This window comes from Neofelis nebulosa, chromosome 8 (genome assembly GCF_028018385.1).
Source record: "Neofelis nebulosa isolate mNeoNeb1 chromosome 8, mNeoNeb1.pri, whole genome shotgun sequence".
Classification (NCBI taxonomy): domain Eukaryota; kingdom Metazoa; phylum Chordata; class Mammalia; order Carnivora; family Felidae; genus Neofelis; species Neofelis nebulosa.
This window is the reverse complement of record NC_080789.1, coordinates 139,995,204-140,011,934: the sequence shown is the minus strand read 5'-3', so window position 1 is coordinate 140,011,934 and position 16,731 is coordinate 139,995,204. Positions and strand designations below refer to the sequence as shown.

Here is a 16,731-nt window from a genome sequence, read left to right as displayed (position 1 = left end):
GGCAAAGGGCACAAAGACAGAGTTGATCTGTTTGTTTTTGTTTTTTTTTTTTAGTACATTGTTCTCCGAGCGAAGATTCACGGATACGGAAATCAGAGTGGTGGCTGCCAGAAGGAGGGGGTGGGCGAAACGGGTCAAAGGGGTCCAAAGTTGCAGTTGTAAGGCGAGTGAGTCCCCAGGATATAAAGGACAGCATGGTGACCACAGGTCACCACAGTGGACTGCGTGTGACCTGCGTGACCCAAACCGCCTTGCTGCACACCTAAACCTAATGCTATGCCATCTGTCAGCTATATCCCGATGAGATAAATCAGATTTTGAGAACTAATATCTGAAAGATCCTTTGGAACTCTCCACTCGTGGTTTCCAGAGTGACAACCGGTAAGCAGCAGCATCCTTGGCATCCATGGGGACCCCGGGCCCTAAACCATGGCTGCCTCCGTGCAGCCGCAGGGCTCCTTACACGAAGAACTGACCACAGATCTGGAGCAGGACGCGCCTGGATCAGGGCAGGGGAACAGAAGCTAGTACTGAAGACCAAAGAAGCCGTAAGAAAGAGAAGACAATTAAATGACTTTCCTCGGGCCACAGTTGAAACAATTTGAGCATAAGGGGAAAAAAAAAAAGACAACAGATCTCATTTGATTATATAATCTCAACTATACACATATACAAAAATATTTCTATGAGGTCATCGTGGTATTACAACAAAACAGGCCAACATTTATAAAAACAAAGCCTCTTCCGTCATCCCTGGAGGAGCTACGTCACCATCTCCCCCTAGAACAGCCGAGGAAGCAGCAGGCACCCGCCCTTGCCCTCAGACCGTACTTCAGGGTGACCCGGCGGCCCCTACTGAGGAGGGAAGTGCCTCCTCACGAGGTCCAGCTGCTAAACGTAAAAGAAATTAGAGAATTCTTTGGAAAACTTTGCCAACTCTACGAAAGGAAGTGCTCCAGGCAATAAACATGGGTCAGTCCATAAGTAAATAAACGCACAGACAAGGAACAGAATATTCACAGGATCCCACAACACCAACCCGCCAGATGTGTCTACACAGAGAAAACCAGCTGTACAAAATACGTGGGCCTCGTCTGGGCCGGACGACCATTCTGGCGACCACCTGAAAATCCGGAAGGAAGTACTCGGTGCTTTCAGGCAAGCATCAGCTAATGTGGATTCGGTACTTCAGCAGGGCACATCCTTGTGCTCCAGGGAACAAACTTAACTATTAAAAGTAAACCACCAGGACCCCTGGGTGGCTCAGTCGGTTAAAGCGTCCGATTTCAGCTCAGGCCACGATCTCACGGTTGGTGGGACTGAGCCCCGCGTCAGGGTCTGCACTGACAGCACGGAGCCTGCTTGGGAGTCTCCCTCTCTCTCTGCCCCTCCCCTGCTTTCACGCTCTTTCCCAAAAATTAAAAAAACACAAAACTTTAAAAAAAGATAACAATAAAAAGTTCTTGCCACAGACTTTCAGAATGAGCGTCCATGTACGTGAGTGGGGCAATCCATTAAGAATCATCTAACCTTACAGAGTTCTTGAGCAAACAGTTCTTGGCCACACGTGAGAGAAGCCGTGTCATTTACTGTACGCAAACAACTCTGAATCAACCCACCATTAACTCAGCTTTAAAACTGAAACATTACCTAGCATTACTAGGGTGATAATGGGTGGCGTGGAACTGTTTAAGCTGCTCCCACGTGAGGTCTGGGATGCACAACGGATGGCCCCCGGAGATGACCGAGTACGTGTGGTCAGGCAGGAGTCGGTTCTGAAGGTGCTGCGAGAATATCCTCTCGTTATCTGTCTTCAAATGAAAAAAATTATACACAGAAGTGTAAAATAACGCACACTGTTACATTACAACACAGCAAATTACTAACCCTCTGGATGATACACCTGTAACACCTTGTGATTCAAACTGTGACGATGGAAACAAGGCCGTGGGTGCAGACACTGTCTAACAAAGTCCACCCAGGGTTTCTGCACAGGACCCAGGGATGACGTGTCTCAGAAAAGAAAACTCACTATGCAGTGTGCATGGCCCACAGCAAGTGCACAGCGGAGCCCCAGGCAGCGGTGTGCACAACAGTGCTCAAGAGTCCCTGCCACGAGCTACAGTGGGGGGGGGGGGGGGGGGGGGGGGTCCGTGGGCTTCCAGAGCAAAGGCTGTCACTCTAACTTGAATTTCCAGAAGGTGCTGGAAGGCACGGGGCCCGAACCAAGTATTAATGGCTAAGGAAGCAGCACGGGGCAGGAAAGCAGCCCGCGTCAGGGCAGAACTCCAAAGTGCTGGAAGGCTGTGAGGACGGGGCCCGGAGAGAGGCTCTCACACCACCTGGTCTCCAGAGCCTCATATCCTAAAACTCAGGGAGGCCCCCAAAGAGCTTTCCATGAGGTGGGTTTCCTGATTACATAGGAGTGTGTGTACACATAGTCTTTCTGTTACAAATTAAAGCTGAGACCTCTTAAAAAAGTTACCTGTTCACTCATGATCTTAACCCATCACTACATGTTAGCAAACATTTTTTAACAAAGCAGAAATATCACTGAGAAGAATAGCACTGTTTCTGCACATTCTGCAAATAAATCTTCTTAATGTCTGGCTTAACAGGAGACCGCTGGATTTTCCTATCTGCTTCCGGATCCGATAAATGCTATCACACAACACGTAACACAGGCTCGGGAACTGCACTTGGGCAAGAACGAGCAAAAATGGCCATGTCCTAGCACTGCCGCGCACACTTTTATCTCCCAGACTCCCGCAGACCAGATGCCAGGGCCCGAGACCGCAGTGGGGGAGCTGCTGGTCTGGAACACCGGGTCCTAGAAAATCGGGAGCTTGGCCATCTCGTCTTATGGGCGGTGCTCACTGCACAGTCCCCTGGCTAGTTCAACAGGGCCCGTGCCGTAAGCACATTAAATGACATGAGAGAATGTCGACTCTCCCCCAGACCCTTTTATGTTCCGATATTTTAGACGGAAATATCATTTCTACACAATTTTACAAAAGGAAAAAACTCACAAATGCTCCCTTCATCTCATTAAAGACGACTCCTTTGAAGGTCAGGGGTGTCTGGGGGTCCCTCGGATTCTCATGTTCCAGTCGCCATCCTTCCTGCCTAAATAACAATCAATGATTACACAGTGACAGGGACTCTTAACACTGAAGTCCAAATCCATCTGTCCTCACTCACCAGAAATCTAGTTCCCACAAGCAGGGAAAAAAGGTTGCATCCAAGTACACAGACAGGAGATTCTGGAAGTCCTTGGGATTTTGTGTGGAGAACGGGTACAGAGTATAATCGCTAGCTGGGTATAAATGAAAAGATTTTAAAACTCGCCAGATGCCCGGGGCATTGGCCACTTGCAGCCTCCCCCACCCCCACCCCCCCCCCACCAACAGGGACCCCTCGCTGCCCAGGGCGCAGAGGCCACACCTCACGCGCCTAGAAAGACGACCTCATCCACAGAGAGCCGATGCCAAGTGCGTTCGCCGCAGCCCTCAGCGCACTTCCGTGCACACCATCAGTCTATTGGCTGCCCTGTTTCCAAGCCCCGCCACCAGGGCATTAACGTGACGCTACAGATGTCAAATTTTGTAGCAAACTTCCCAGAAACATCTCAGCTGCCCCTCCCCTAAGACTCCAGTTTGTATGAACCGACCCCCATGCGGCTTTCCTGGAAGACTAAACTTCCAGCAGGCTAGGGAATGGCAAATCCGTGCCGGTCCACAGCTGCCGGCTCCCCTCTCCCCAGTGAGGATCCCGGTGGGTGCGGCAGCCAGGCCCAGCGCAGCCCCGGTCCCAGACGCCAGCTGACCTGTGAAGGCGTTCATGAAAGTGGACAGGGACCTATTCAGCATCTTGAAGAAGGGGTCTCTGCACGGGTACTTCTGAGAACCGCACAGGACCGTGTGCTCCAGGACGTGCGGGACGCCGGTGCTGTCCAGGGGGGTGGTGCGGAACTGCACGCTGCGGCAAAGACCAGATGGCAGGCGGGAAGGTCAGGCGGGTGGTACGGCACACTTTCCAAACCTGTGACACCCGCGGCCACCAGATCTGGTCACCGTAACATCGTAAGCCTTCGCGAAAACAGTCTCGACCACAGCGTACGAAATCGTTAATTCAGGCTGCAAACTTGCACCAGCTGTGGCTCTAGACACAAATCCACTCACCTTCTCCTCATGTTTTCAGGATGCAGCCAACAAAACTAAAACATTCGTGAACCGGGACCTTTAACCACGTAACGGAGGGCAGACATTCTCGGTGGAGACGCTCGAGAACGTGCTCCCAAGATGCACCACACACCTGAACAAGTTGTTTGTGTCTTCCCGGGCCAAGTGCAAGTATTTGGCTCCTGTGCTGTCATGGCTAAGCTTCACTGCGGTCAGGGACAGTTCAGGGATGTCCGTTACCTGAATGAATAAATACGCAAACAGCTAGACTCAGATGGAAAAGCGCTCAGGGCAGTTACGTTCACTGCACTGCGGGGCCTGGCCTGACTGCCTTTAATCAGGCAGCACCAGGAGGCTGGCACGGTGGGGCTGGGGGCACATCAGAAACCACCTCGTTCAGACCCTAAACCTTATGAACAAGCCAAGGGCTGACAATCCTATGCATCTCTTCTTTCTGAACGCTTACTGTTTGCGAGACATTTTCCCAAGAGTTTATGGGTCATCCTGTGAGAGAGGGATCTTCAGCCCCATCTACAGACGAAAACATTGAGGCACAGAGCTGTGGCCATAGAGCAGTAGTCCAACTCCATCCATCACACCAGGCCGCCCTGGAGGAGTCCTACTCCCACTGGCAATGCCCACTGTGTGGCTTCCTTTTACACACACCAGCTCGGGAAAGCGCACAATGGCCCTGCTGGGAGCTCAGTGCTGGAGCGCCCACGGCCTGGGACAGAACTTTGCTGTGTCTGGTTCACAGAGTTCTAAGGACCAGTTACCTGCTCCTAGCGGGAGGGTCCAGGAGGGTACAAATCACCTCCGATAAAAACAAACGCATCCTGGGATACCCGGGTGGGTGGCTCAGTTGGTTAAGCAACTGACTCTTGATTTTGGCTCAGGTCATGATCTCACAGGTTCATGAGATCAAGCCCCATGTCAGGCTCTGCACTGACAGCATGGAGCCTCCTTGGGATTCTCTCTCTCTCTCTCTCTCTCTCTCAAAATGGATAACCATTTTTTAATAACAAAAGAATAAGTTCTTACATAAAATACTTCTAGATAATTTTCCCTCCAAGCATCTGCAGTTCTATAAGACCAGACCAAATGCCTGCCTCCTCCCCTGACAGGCTAAAAACAGGCTCTTCCTTTTTAAACTTGTGCATATTTTCGAGCTCCTGGGTGTCTCAGTCAGTTAAGCATCCGACTTTGACTTCGGCTCAAGTCATGATCTTGCGGTCCATGAGTTCGAGCCCCGCGTCGGGCTGTGTGCCGACAGCTCAGAGCCTGCTTCGGATTCTGTCTCCCTCTCTCTCTACCCCTCCCCCGCTCACACTGTCTCTCTCTCTCTAAAATAAATAATAAAACATTAAAAAATTTTAAGGGAAAAAAACAAACGAATCCTCACCCCCAAGATGGTAGTCTCCTATCTACGAAAGCCTGCACGAAGGCACTTCAGAAACGGCTGTATCGTCCCCACTGTGCCGGGGGCCTCTCCCCCCCCCAATCACAATAGAGCATCACTATGACAACCACACTGTTTATTACCCCCACTTTCCAGGGGCTGTCTGTGCTTACAGCAAGCTGCCAGCAGGGCAGAGATTAGAACCCGGGTGTCCTGAGTGTGTTCTGGGGACCGCCCACGCAAATGACATTGCTTAAAGAGGCCTGTACTACCTGCTGAGTTTACAACCATTAAATTATTTACATCTTACTTTGTAAGAGATGATCAATGTGTTTACAACCAGTCACTATGTGAACTGTCTGCCCCCTAACAGCTTTCATGGTGACTGCTTCTCAAACAAGGATCATATTTTATCATAAATCTCTATAAAACTTGAAAAATAGAGGAAAGAACTCTGAATGAGGTCCTCAAGAACAGTAACTACTTGGACCGCATGAAGGCCCTCCCTCGCCCGCGTCAGGAGCCCCTCACCCAAGCTGCACCACTGCCCGTTCCCGAGCCCTGCAGGGAACTGCTGTCCCTGCGTGTCCAGCCTACAGGGAGGCAGCTGTCCTTAAACACCGATCCCTGCCCCCCTCCCGCCCCCCATCCTTTTGCTCCCGCACTCCCACCAGGATGCCCAGCCAGTTTTCCTTATATCACAGCTGCACCTGTGTCCCCCTGGGCTGCGAGCTGCCCGCCCTTCCCTGTGCTAAGTGCTACCCACAGCATGAGGCCGACGGCCAGTCAATGATGTGAAATACATAGAAAGATCACTGTGTAAAAGAAAAAGAAAACAAATGTGAACACAAAATTAAATAAATGCAGGACCACAATCCATCTTCTATAATTCTGAAACCCCAATGGCTCGAAACCAAAGTTTTTGCTAAGTGCGGAACAAACTCGTGCTAGGAACACGCAGCCCCACGTACACGTGGGACAGACGTGGGCTGTCTTCACCTGGTGCAGAGAACAGTCAGGTGTCTGGGTGCAGAAACATCAATGGGCTGGACTCACTTTCTAAAACCTAAAGAGGCATTGGGTTGGAGGGGTTGGGATCAGGGAAGGGCCGGGGAACTGCACTTATCGAAGCATCGGGAAATCCCTTCGCTGGCAAACTCCACTCGGTCGAGCCCACTGTGAATCGGGCGAACCAGGGCCTGGGACAGAGACCCCAAGGGTGTGTGGGTGGCACAGCAAGGCGGGCCCGCGCACCTGGCTGACGGTGAAGCCGTGGATCCGCTCCCCCACCTCGTGCTGCAAGGCGCGCTCACAGGCTGCGGTGCCCCTCCTCCTCCGGGCTCCCAGGCTGGCACTGCCCCGTGGAAGGAAAGCAATTGAGGTTAGACGCTTCTGCAGGACGCTGTGTGGCTAACGTAATTCTGCAACATCATGAAGGCATTTGTACGGACAAAGACATTTCAAAGAAAAAGTAAGCCTTACATTTTCCAAACATCTCAGAAAACGAATTTCTGCAGTTTTTAGTAAAGTGCTTTCAATTTTAAGACCTTTGTCTCAACTCAGCTGAAGCTTCACTATATCAAGCTAATAAATGCATGTTGCAAGCCTTTTATACGTCAACGCTCGTAAGTAACTGTAACATGATTACGATACCAATTTCCCTCACCTGCACCAAAAACCATCCTCACATGACACGACATTTCCCATGTAGGTACACGATGTGGCCTCAAACTCCTATTACACATCTACTGAACTGGTAAAAAGCAAGAAGTCTCGCTTCACGGGGAGCTCCTACACTGCAATTAGATGTGCAAATGGTAACAATCCTGGAATAACATTTGGCATCATTTAAATGAGAATCACTGGGGCGCCTGGGTGGTTCCGTCGGTTGAGCATCTGACTTGATGTGCGCTCAGGTCATGGTCTCGCGTTGGTGGGATGGTCGGGCTCTTCGCTGACTGCGCACAGCCTGCTTGGGACTCTCCCTCTCCCTCTCTCCGCCCCTCCCCTGCTCTCTGTCTCAAAATAAATAAATAATCTTTCAAAATAACGCACTTGGAAAAAAAAAAAACCAAGAACTGATGGTGGCCAGAGGGGAGGGGGTGGGGGTGAGTGAAACAAAACAGCGGCTGCCATGTAGCTACTGTGTGACTGGAACTTAATTTTGTATCTGCACATACACATGTAGACGTATCAAGAGGAGCAGGAACACACCAGAGAGCAATCGCACCTAAGAGGGCGGGAGAGTCAGTCGTTTGGAGGCGATCTGGGTAATGGTGACACGACCACACCATATGCTTGCTTTATATTGTTTTCTACGTTAGCATTGTCTGACACAAGTTATTTCCTTTGAGATACACGCAGAAAAGGAAAACAACAACAACAACGCTGAGTCGGTCGCCATCAGGCAACACCACCAAGATGAGCCGTCACCTTCCTGACTCAGCCGATTCCACGATCACAGGAGAGGATTTGCAGGTGTTCTTTACCATCAAGAGCACAGCCACAAAGAGCAAATGCTGGCGCCGGGCACGCAGAAGCAGCCCAGCACCTCGGGCTCTCCCGCCCGTACTCTCTGGTCACCGGCGACTCATGTGAGGCCCCTGCCGCCATATTCACACAAGGCACCAGGACACCCCCATGCTTCTAAACCGCACCATCCTTCACACAAGGTTCTGCGAATCAGCAGGGATCTCATCTACACCCTCCTGGTGCACCACCATCACTCAAGGTTGGAGTGGATTTTTCTCCATGAACCGAGTCCATTTCTGGCAGCTACCGCTGTATTAAGAACACCGCAGCTCAGGGGCACCTGGGTGACTCAAGCGGTTAATTAAGCATCTGACTTCGGCTCAGATCATGATCTCACGGGTTCGTGAGTTCGAGCCCCGCGTCGGGCTCTGTGCTGACAGCTCGGAGCCTGGAGCCTGCTTCGGATTCTGTGTCTCCTTCTCTCTCTGCCCCTCCCGTGCTCACACTGTGTCTCTCAATAGCAAATAAACGTTAAAAAAAATTAAAAAGAAAAAAAAAAAAGAACACCGCAGCTTAAATAAGAACTCCGTGTGGAAGCCTCAGGTGTCTCAAGGACTCCCTGCCCACAACAACTGGTGACATGGGGGCAGCCAGGTTAATGAGAACTGCAAGCCGACAATTACTTTAATCACGCCTATTAAAATCCACATCAATGCCCATTTTCACTTCAAAAGCCCCGACAACCGCACACAGGGCCACCCACTCTGGGATCGCCTAAGGTCCCAGGGGTAAGGCCTCCTTGGGCCAGGACCCGCTTTGCCCAGACTTCAGGCTGCAGTTCCCAACCCTGGCAACTGGACAGGAACCTCTTTCCTTTGCTAGAGAGAAGCGATGGGAGGATGCCTGTGCCGTCCCTCATCCAGGCTCTGCAAGACTCTTGGCTCGGGCTTCGGGATCCCGGGGCTATGGGCCTCAGAGTAGGGCTCCGGGCTCCCCGGGAGAAAGGTCCCCGGGTCCGGGCTCCCCGAGAGAGGGGTCTCAGGGTCGGTCTCCGGGTTCCCCGGGAGAAAGGTCTCCCGGGCTCCCGGCTCCCCGGGCGATGGGCCTCAGGGTCGGGCTCCGGGCTCCCCAGGTGAAGGGTCTCCGGGTCCGGGCTTCCCGGACGAAGGGTTTCGGGTCGGGCTCCCTGACGATGGGCCCTGGGGTCAAGGCTCCCCAAGGGGAAGGGTCTCGGTCGGGGCCCGGGCTCCCAGAGCAGGGAGCGGTGGTGCGGCCCTTCAGGGTCCGGACGACACCACAGAGCCTCCCGGAGTCTCCCCGCTGTCGGGACCGCCCCTTCCTCCCTCTCTCCCACCCGCCTGCTCTCACCCGCCCCTCAGCCGCTCCAGCAAGCTGCGCGTCCGCACGCCACCACGCCACATGGCTCGTGACTAGCACACGGGGCCGGACGCAGCTTGATTTATCCCGACGCAGGGCGCGGGGGCGAGACGCACCCGCCGCGACTGCCATTGGTCAACGAGCACGGCGACGTTCTCTCCAATAGGCTGCCGAGGAAAGGGGCGGGCTCCTGATGCGGCGGGGCGGGACTCGAGGGCGGTGGGCAAGGAGTGGGCCAAGGCGGTAGGGGGCGGAACGACGTCGGAGCGTCGGAGCGCGGCGGGGGCGGGGCCCGCGTGAGGAGTCCTGGGCGGGAGAGGGGTGGAGTCCGGCGGGAGAGGGGTGGAGTCCGGCGGGAGGGAGGGCGGCAGCTGGGCGCGGAGTCCGGGGCTTGAGGAGGAACATGCAGGGTAGGGGGCGGGGACTGTGCCGGGGAGGGGCGGGGGCTGGGCCGGGAGGAGCAGGGAACTGTTCCGGGGGGGGCGGGGGCTGGGCCGGGAGAGGCGGGACTATGCCGGGGAGGGGCGGGACTTGAGGGGGACGAGCGGGGACAATGGTGTCGAGGGGCGGAGACTGCGTGGAACAGGAGGGGACTGCGCTACGAAGGGGAGGGGACTGTACTGTTGAGGGGCGGGCCTTGCACGGCAGGGGCTGGGGCTGGGGCTGGGGCTGGGGCTGGGGCTGGGGCTGGGGCTGGGGCTGGGCCGGGAGGGGCGGGCGTACACTGCAAAGTCGAGGGGTGGGCCTTGCAGGGGAGGGGCGGGCTCACGCTGGCCGGGTGAGGGGCCGGTTCCTCACGCCTCCGTGTGGGCGTCGTCTCCTGGAGAAGGTTGTGCGCCTGCGCTGTGGGCACTCACAGGTCTAACTGGAGCAGTTCAGTGAGAGTAGGGCCTCCAGGCGCCTTAACCCCCTTGCTACCTGGCTTTGTGGAAAGGGCCCGAGGCCTGCGCAAGAAGATTTCCAGGGCCGGGGTACCATGACATCATCGTCCTCAAGACTGGTCTGGTACAGGATGTCCCCAGGGAACCCCAGGACCACCGTCCCACCCCCCACCCCCCCCCAACAAAGCGCCTGCAAGGGTGCTTAGACTCACCGCTTTCCCTACCTGCATTTCGTGTCTGGGAAGACTCCACACTTATTTATTTTATTTTTTTTTAAATTATTTTAGAAAGAGATAGAGCAAGCGGGGGAGAGGGAGACAGAGAAAATCCCCAGCAGGCTCCATGCTGTCAGCGCAGAGCCTCACAAGGGACTTGATCCCACAACTCTGGTGGGATCAAGACCTGAGCTGGAATCAAGAGTCTGACTCTCACCTGACTGAGCCACCCAGACGCCCCAAGACTGTACACTTCTAAGGGTCCAAAGTACCCACGGGCTCTTCCGGAACAGGAGTGCAGATCATGCAGATCTGTGCACTGTGGCTGTGGAGGTGGAAGGCCTTTGGGATGAACCACATCTGGGCCCTGCAGGGGTGGGGAGAGGCCCCGCCTCCTTCCGTAGATCCTCAGGGCCCTGGTCTTCTTGTTTTGTTTTGTTTTGTTTTTAATATGCAATTTATTGTCAAATTGGTTTCCATACAACACCCAATGCTCATCCCCACAGGTGTCCTCCTCCATGCCCATCACCGACCCACCCACCCCCCCCACCCCCTGTCCACCCTGTTTGTTTTCAGTATTCAAGAGTCTCTTATGGTTTGCCTTCCTCCCTCTCTGTAACTTCCCCCCCCCCCTTCCCCTCCCCCCTGGTCTTCTGTTAAGTTTCTCAGGATCCACATATGAGTGAAAACATATGGTATCTGTCTTTCTCTGCCTCACTGATTTCGCTTAGCATAACACCCTCCAGTTCCATCCACATTGCTACAAATGGCAGGATTTCATTGTTTCTCATTGCCAAGTAGTATTCAATTGTATATGTAAACCACATCTTTATCCATTCGTCAGTTAATGGACATTTCGGCTCTTTCCATAATTTGGCTGTTGTTGAAAGTGCTGCTATAAACATTGGGGTACAAGTGCCCCTGTGCATCAGCACTCCTGTATCCCTTGGGTAAATTCCTAGAAGTGCTATTGCCAGGTCATAGGGTAGGTCTATTTTTAATTTTCTGAGGAACCTCCACACTGTCTTCCAGAGCGGCTGCACCAGTTTACATTCCCACCAACAGTGCGAGAGGGTTCCCGTTTCTCCACATCCTCGCCAGCATCTATAGTCTCCTGATTCGTTCATTTTAGCCACTCTGACTGGCATGAGGTGGTATCTCAGTGTGGTTTTGATTTGTATTTCCCTGATGAGGAGCGACGTTGAGCATCTTTTCATGTGCCTGTTGGCCATTTGGATGTCTTCTTTGGAAAAGTGTCTATTCATGTCTTCTGCCCATTTCTTCACTGGATTATTTGTTTCTCAGGTGTGGAGTTTGGTGAGTTCTGTACAGACTTTGGATACTAGCCCTTTGTCCGATATGTCATTTGCAAATATCTTTTCCCATTCCATCAGTTGCCTTTTAGTTTTGTTGATTGTTTCCTTTGCTGTGCAGAAGCTTTTTATCTTGATGAGGTCCCAATTGTACATTTTTGCTTTTAATTCCCTTGCCTTTGGAGACATGTCAAGTAAGAAATTGCTGCGGCTGAGGTCAGAGTTTTTTTTTTTTTCCTGCTTTCTCCTCTAGGATTTTGATGGTTTCATGTTTCACATTCAGGTCCTTCATCCATTTTGAGTTTATCTTTGTGAACGGTGTAAGAAAGTGGTTTAGTTTCATTCTTCTGCATGTTGCCGTCCAGTTCTCCCAGCGCCATTTGTTAAAGAGACTGTCTTTTTTCCATCGGATAGTCTTTCCTGCTTTGTCAAAGATTAGTTGGCCATACATTTGTGGATCCAATTCTGGAATCTCTATTCCATTGGTCTGTCTGTTTTTGTGCCCAAACCGTGTTGTCTTAATGATGACAGCTTTGTAGTAGAGGCTAAAGTCTGGGATTGTGATGCCTCCTGCCTTGGTCTTTTTCTTCAATATTACTTTGGCTATTCAGGGTATTTTGTGGTTCCATACAAACTTTAGGATTGCTTGTTCTACCTTCGAGAAGAATGCTGGTGCAATTTTGATTGGGATTGCATCGAATGTGTAGATAGCTTTGAGTAGTACTGACATTTTAACAATATTTATTCCTCCAATCCATGAGCATGGAATGTTTTTCCGTTTCATTATATCTTCTTCAATTTCCTTCATAAGCTTTCTATAGTTTTCAGCATACAGATCTTTTACATCTTTGGTTAGATTTATTCCTAGGTATTTTATGCTTCTTGGTGCAATTGTGAATGGGATCAGTTTCTTTCTTTGTCTTTCTGTTGCTTCATTGTTAGTGTATAAGAATGCAACTGATTTCTGTACATTGATTTTGTATCCTGCGACTTTGCTGAATTCATGTATCAGTTCTCGCAGACTTTTGGTGGAGTCTATCGGATTTTCCATGTATAATATCATGTCATCTGCAAAAAGCGAAAGCTTGACTTCATCTTTGCCAATTTTGATGCCTTTGATTTCCTTTTGTTGTCTGATTACTGATGCTAGCACTTCCAACAGTATGTTAAATGACAGTGGTGAGAGTGGATATCCTGTTGTGTTCCTGATCTCAGGGGAAAGCTCTCAATTTTTCTTCATTGAGAATGATATTAGCTGTGGGCTTTTCATAAATGTCTTTGATGATGTTTAAGTATGTTCCTTCTATCCCGACTTTCTTGAGGGTTTTTATTAAGAAAGGATGCTGGATTTTGTCAGATGCTTTTTCTGCTTCGATTGACAGGGCCCTGGTCTTCTCTGTTCTTTTCCTCCCTCATTCCTTCCCCTGGCCCCGTGCAAATGGACTCAAATCTCCCTGACCCTGCTTCTGAGCTCTGAAGAAAGGCTCCTAAGTAGACAGATGCCATCTGTTTGAATATATAAATTCTCTGGCAATGATGGGGAGGGTAATATTGCATTGAAAATCCACCAAAAGTCTCCCCAAAGCTCTTCACGGTGCTGTGGATTCTGTAAGTAACCCAGTACCTCTTTAACCAGAGGAGAAACCAGCTGAACCAGAGCAAACAGGTGATGGTTAGAAGCAACTCTGTGCATGTCCCTTTACTGCATGGAGAAGCTGGGTGATAAAGGTTACTGGGCCACCACAGCACCTCTGTGACCCTGCGGGGGTGGTGGGGTGTTATTAGCCCCTCTGTGAGTGTTTAGGAAAATGAGCACTGGGAAGTTACAGTATTTTGATCTCTCTGAAGAATGGATATGCCACATCCATCCAGTAATTGTCACTTACTGGTATATTCCCACAGGATACAACCCACACACACACTAAGAATTTGTAGATAATTATTTTGAACAGTGCCCGATATAATTTTAAGTCACATGTAATCTCCATATATGTTCAAAATCACTACAATGTAGAAATTAAAAATAAATAATTGTTTATGCAATATCCTATGTTTCGAAACCACCTCCAAAGCCCCAATGAAATTCACTATTTTAATCAGAGGAGCAATGATCAGAATAGGTGGTGTCTGGGATGCAGAAAGGCAATCAAGGGAATGTTTGAGTGTGACAGATTGGACTGTATCTCCCCAGAAAGATGTTGTGACCTTGTTTGAAAATAGGGTCTTGGGGCACCTGGGGGGCTCAGTCAGCTGAGCATCCCACTTCGGCTCAGGTCATGATCTCGCTGTCCGTGGGTTCGAGCCCCCCGGACTCTATGCTGACAGCTGGGAGCCTGGAGCCTGCTTCGGATTCTGTGTCTCCCTCTCTCTCTGCCCCTCCCCTGCTCATGCTCTCTCTCTCTCTCTGTCTCTCAAAAATAAATAAACATAAAAAATATTAAAACAAGAAAGAAAAGAGGGTCTTTACAGAGGTAATCAAATTAGAATGAAGTTGTTAGGTAGGACCCTGATCCAATGTGACCAGTGTCCTTATAAAAAGGGGAAAGCTGGAGACCCTGACACACAGGAGGAGGCCACATGGAGGGGACGGCAAAGATCAAGGTCATACTTCTACAAACCAAAGAGCACCAACGATGGCTGGGCGCCCCAGAGGCCAGGAGAGAACTGATTCCCGGACACGGCCTCAGCACAAGCCTATCTGCCGACACCTCGAGCTCAGACTTCTGGCCTCCAGAGCTATGAGACAAGACATTTCTGCTGTTCTAGGCCATCCAGTTTACGGGACCTTGGGATGTCAGCCCCAGCAAGCTAAGACAGAGAAGTCAAGGTTCCTTCACCCCCCCCCCCCCGCCCCCCCCGCCGAAGAAGGACACAAAGTACTTTGGCTGCATATGTTGTCTTCCAGGATGGCATGTCCTCGACAGAAGGCATGCTTTTTGGAAATCCTTTGTTGCTGAGTCTGTCATAAACCACAAGTGGCAGGTTTTGGAAACGCAAGATAAGAGATCAGCTCAGCGCCTCCAACTTTAAAATTATAGAAATGTATACAATGTCAGCAAACAATGCTAACAGCACGGAGTAAGGCGACAAACCCCGTCCAAAAACCAGCGAGCCCTCTGTGCCAGGACTCATTTGTGCCATTCAGCAGGTTGTTATTGAGTGTCATCTATCTGCCAGCCTGGGCTTTGCCACAGTGACTTTGAATAAAGCCTTTTTCATCTTCCTGCTGAACTTGCACAACCGGGCGGCGATTTTCTGCTGGTTTCCTCTCAACCCTACGTTTCCAAGGTTTTGTTACTTCAGGTTGTTGTGACGTCGGTACGGCATGGACTCCAGCCTTCAGCTTCATTTTTTTCTGTGTGTTTAAAACGAAGCAAAGGAAGAAATTCAGATGAATTTGGCAGATTTTAGTTTCATTTCTGCTCCTAGGTATGCTGTCCGATATCCACCTTTGAGGGAGATAAGCTGTCTCCTTGAATGGAGTTTGATTTCAGGTGTTTTGAACCATTGTCTCAGAAAACCTCAGATGTTGTTGAGATTTCCTCTTGGCTAGGGCCTTTATACAACATTCTTTTTAAATGTTTTTATTTTTACTTTTGAGACAGAGAGAGACAGAGCATGAGCAGAGGAGGGGCAGAGAGAGAGGGAGACACAGAATCCTAGGCAGGCTCCAGGCTCTGAGCTGTCAGCACAGAGCCCGACGTGGGGCTCGAACTCACAGACTGTGAGATCATGACCTGAGCTGAAGTCGGACGCTTAACCGACTGAGCCACCCAGGCACCCCTTGGCTACTGCCTTTAAGAATCTTAATAATTTTTAGAGATTTTATATATTTATCTATATAGATGTGAAAAAGTCCAGGATTGATCATAATTAAAGAAAAGGTACATTGACATAAAACGGGATATTATTTTATCTATCAGGTAAAACAAGTTGATAAAACCTAAGGGAGGCTTGTGAAGTTCTGTGGATCTGGTACTTTTAAATTTATTTATTTAGTTTATTTAAAAAATTTTAAACATTTATTTATTATTGAGAGACAGAGAGAGACAGTCTGTGAACAGGGGAGGGGCAGAGAGAGAGGGAGACAGAATCCGAAGCAGGCTCCAGGTTTCGAGCTGTCAGCACAGAGCCCGATGCGGGGCTCGAACTCACAAACCGTGAGATCATGACCTGAGCTGAAGTCGGACACCCAACCAACTGAGCCACCCAGGTGCCCCAAGATCTGGTACTTTATGCTCCGGGTACTATGTGGTACTCTCTCTATATATATATATATATTTACCTTTTGGAAAGCACTTTGGCACTATTTATACACATTTTAAGCGAGTGTACTCTTTCAGCAGAAATTTCACTTAATGAAAATTATCCTACAGCTGTATCCTCACAAGAGCACGATGTATAAGTAAAGATGTTCTCTGCAGCATTTGTAACTTTAGCAAATATTGAAAAAAGTCTACCAAGAAAAGTTTTCTTAAATAAAATATAACACATCCATATAATTAAATACTGCACAGATACTAAAAACAGTGATATACGTTACTTTTCACATATATACCACAAAAAGCTAGATGGGGATGAAGCTCTGAGTGAGAAAAATATACTCCCATTTGAGGGGAACAAGTCAAAAGGAGATTTTAGTAATGATTTGATTATGCTTAACATAACACTTTAATAAAAGAAATTTATGAAGAATTAATAAATGGCAAGACAGTCTATGTTCATAGACAGGAAACACAGTATGATAAAGATACATTTCTTTGCAAAAAAAAAAAAATGCAATGCAATTCCAATAAAAATCCCAACAGATCAGGGGGCGCCTGGGTGGCGCAGTCGGTTGAGTGTCCGACTTCAGCCAGGTCACGATCTCGCGGTCTGTGAGTTCGAGCCCCG

At 50.1% G+C, this 16,731-nt stretch overlaps 1 protein-coding gene across 3 annotated transcripts in view; it reads right to left on the bottom strand.

Annotated features, from left to right (window-relative positions):
• PITRM1 (pitrilysin metallopeptidase 1) overlaps positions 1 to 9,549 on the bottom strand; it is a 44,338-nt gene extending 34,789 nt beyond the window's left edge. The window contains exons 1-7 of one of the 3 annotated variants that reach the window (XM_058682021.1): positions 9,421 to 9,549; positions 6,835 to 6,934; positions 4,315 to 4,421; positions 3,827 to 3,978; positions 3,202 to 3,316; positions 3,030 to 3,126; positions 1,651 to 1,811 (exon numbers count right to left, since the gene is read on the bottom strand). In XM_058682021.1, the coding sequence (XP_058538004.1) occupies positions 1,651 to 1,811; positions 3,030 to 3,126; positions 3,202 to 3,316; positions 3,827 to 3,978; positions 4,315 to 4,421; positions 6,835 to 6,934; positions 9,421 to 9,473 (785 nt within the window). In that variant the 5' untranslated portion in view covers positions 9,474 to 9,549. Of the gene's footprint in view, positions 1 to 1,650; positions 1,812 to 3,029; positions 3,127 to 3,201; positions 3,317 to 3,826; positions 3,979 to 4,314; positions 4,422 to 5,583; positions 5,663 to 6,834; positions 6,935 to 9,420 lie in introns of those variants that run through there. The other 2 variants (XM_058682022.1, XM_058682023.1) reach the window with 2 other exon arrangements.
• Positions 9,550 to 16,731: the final 7,182 nt, after the last annotated feature.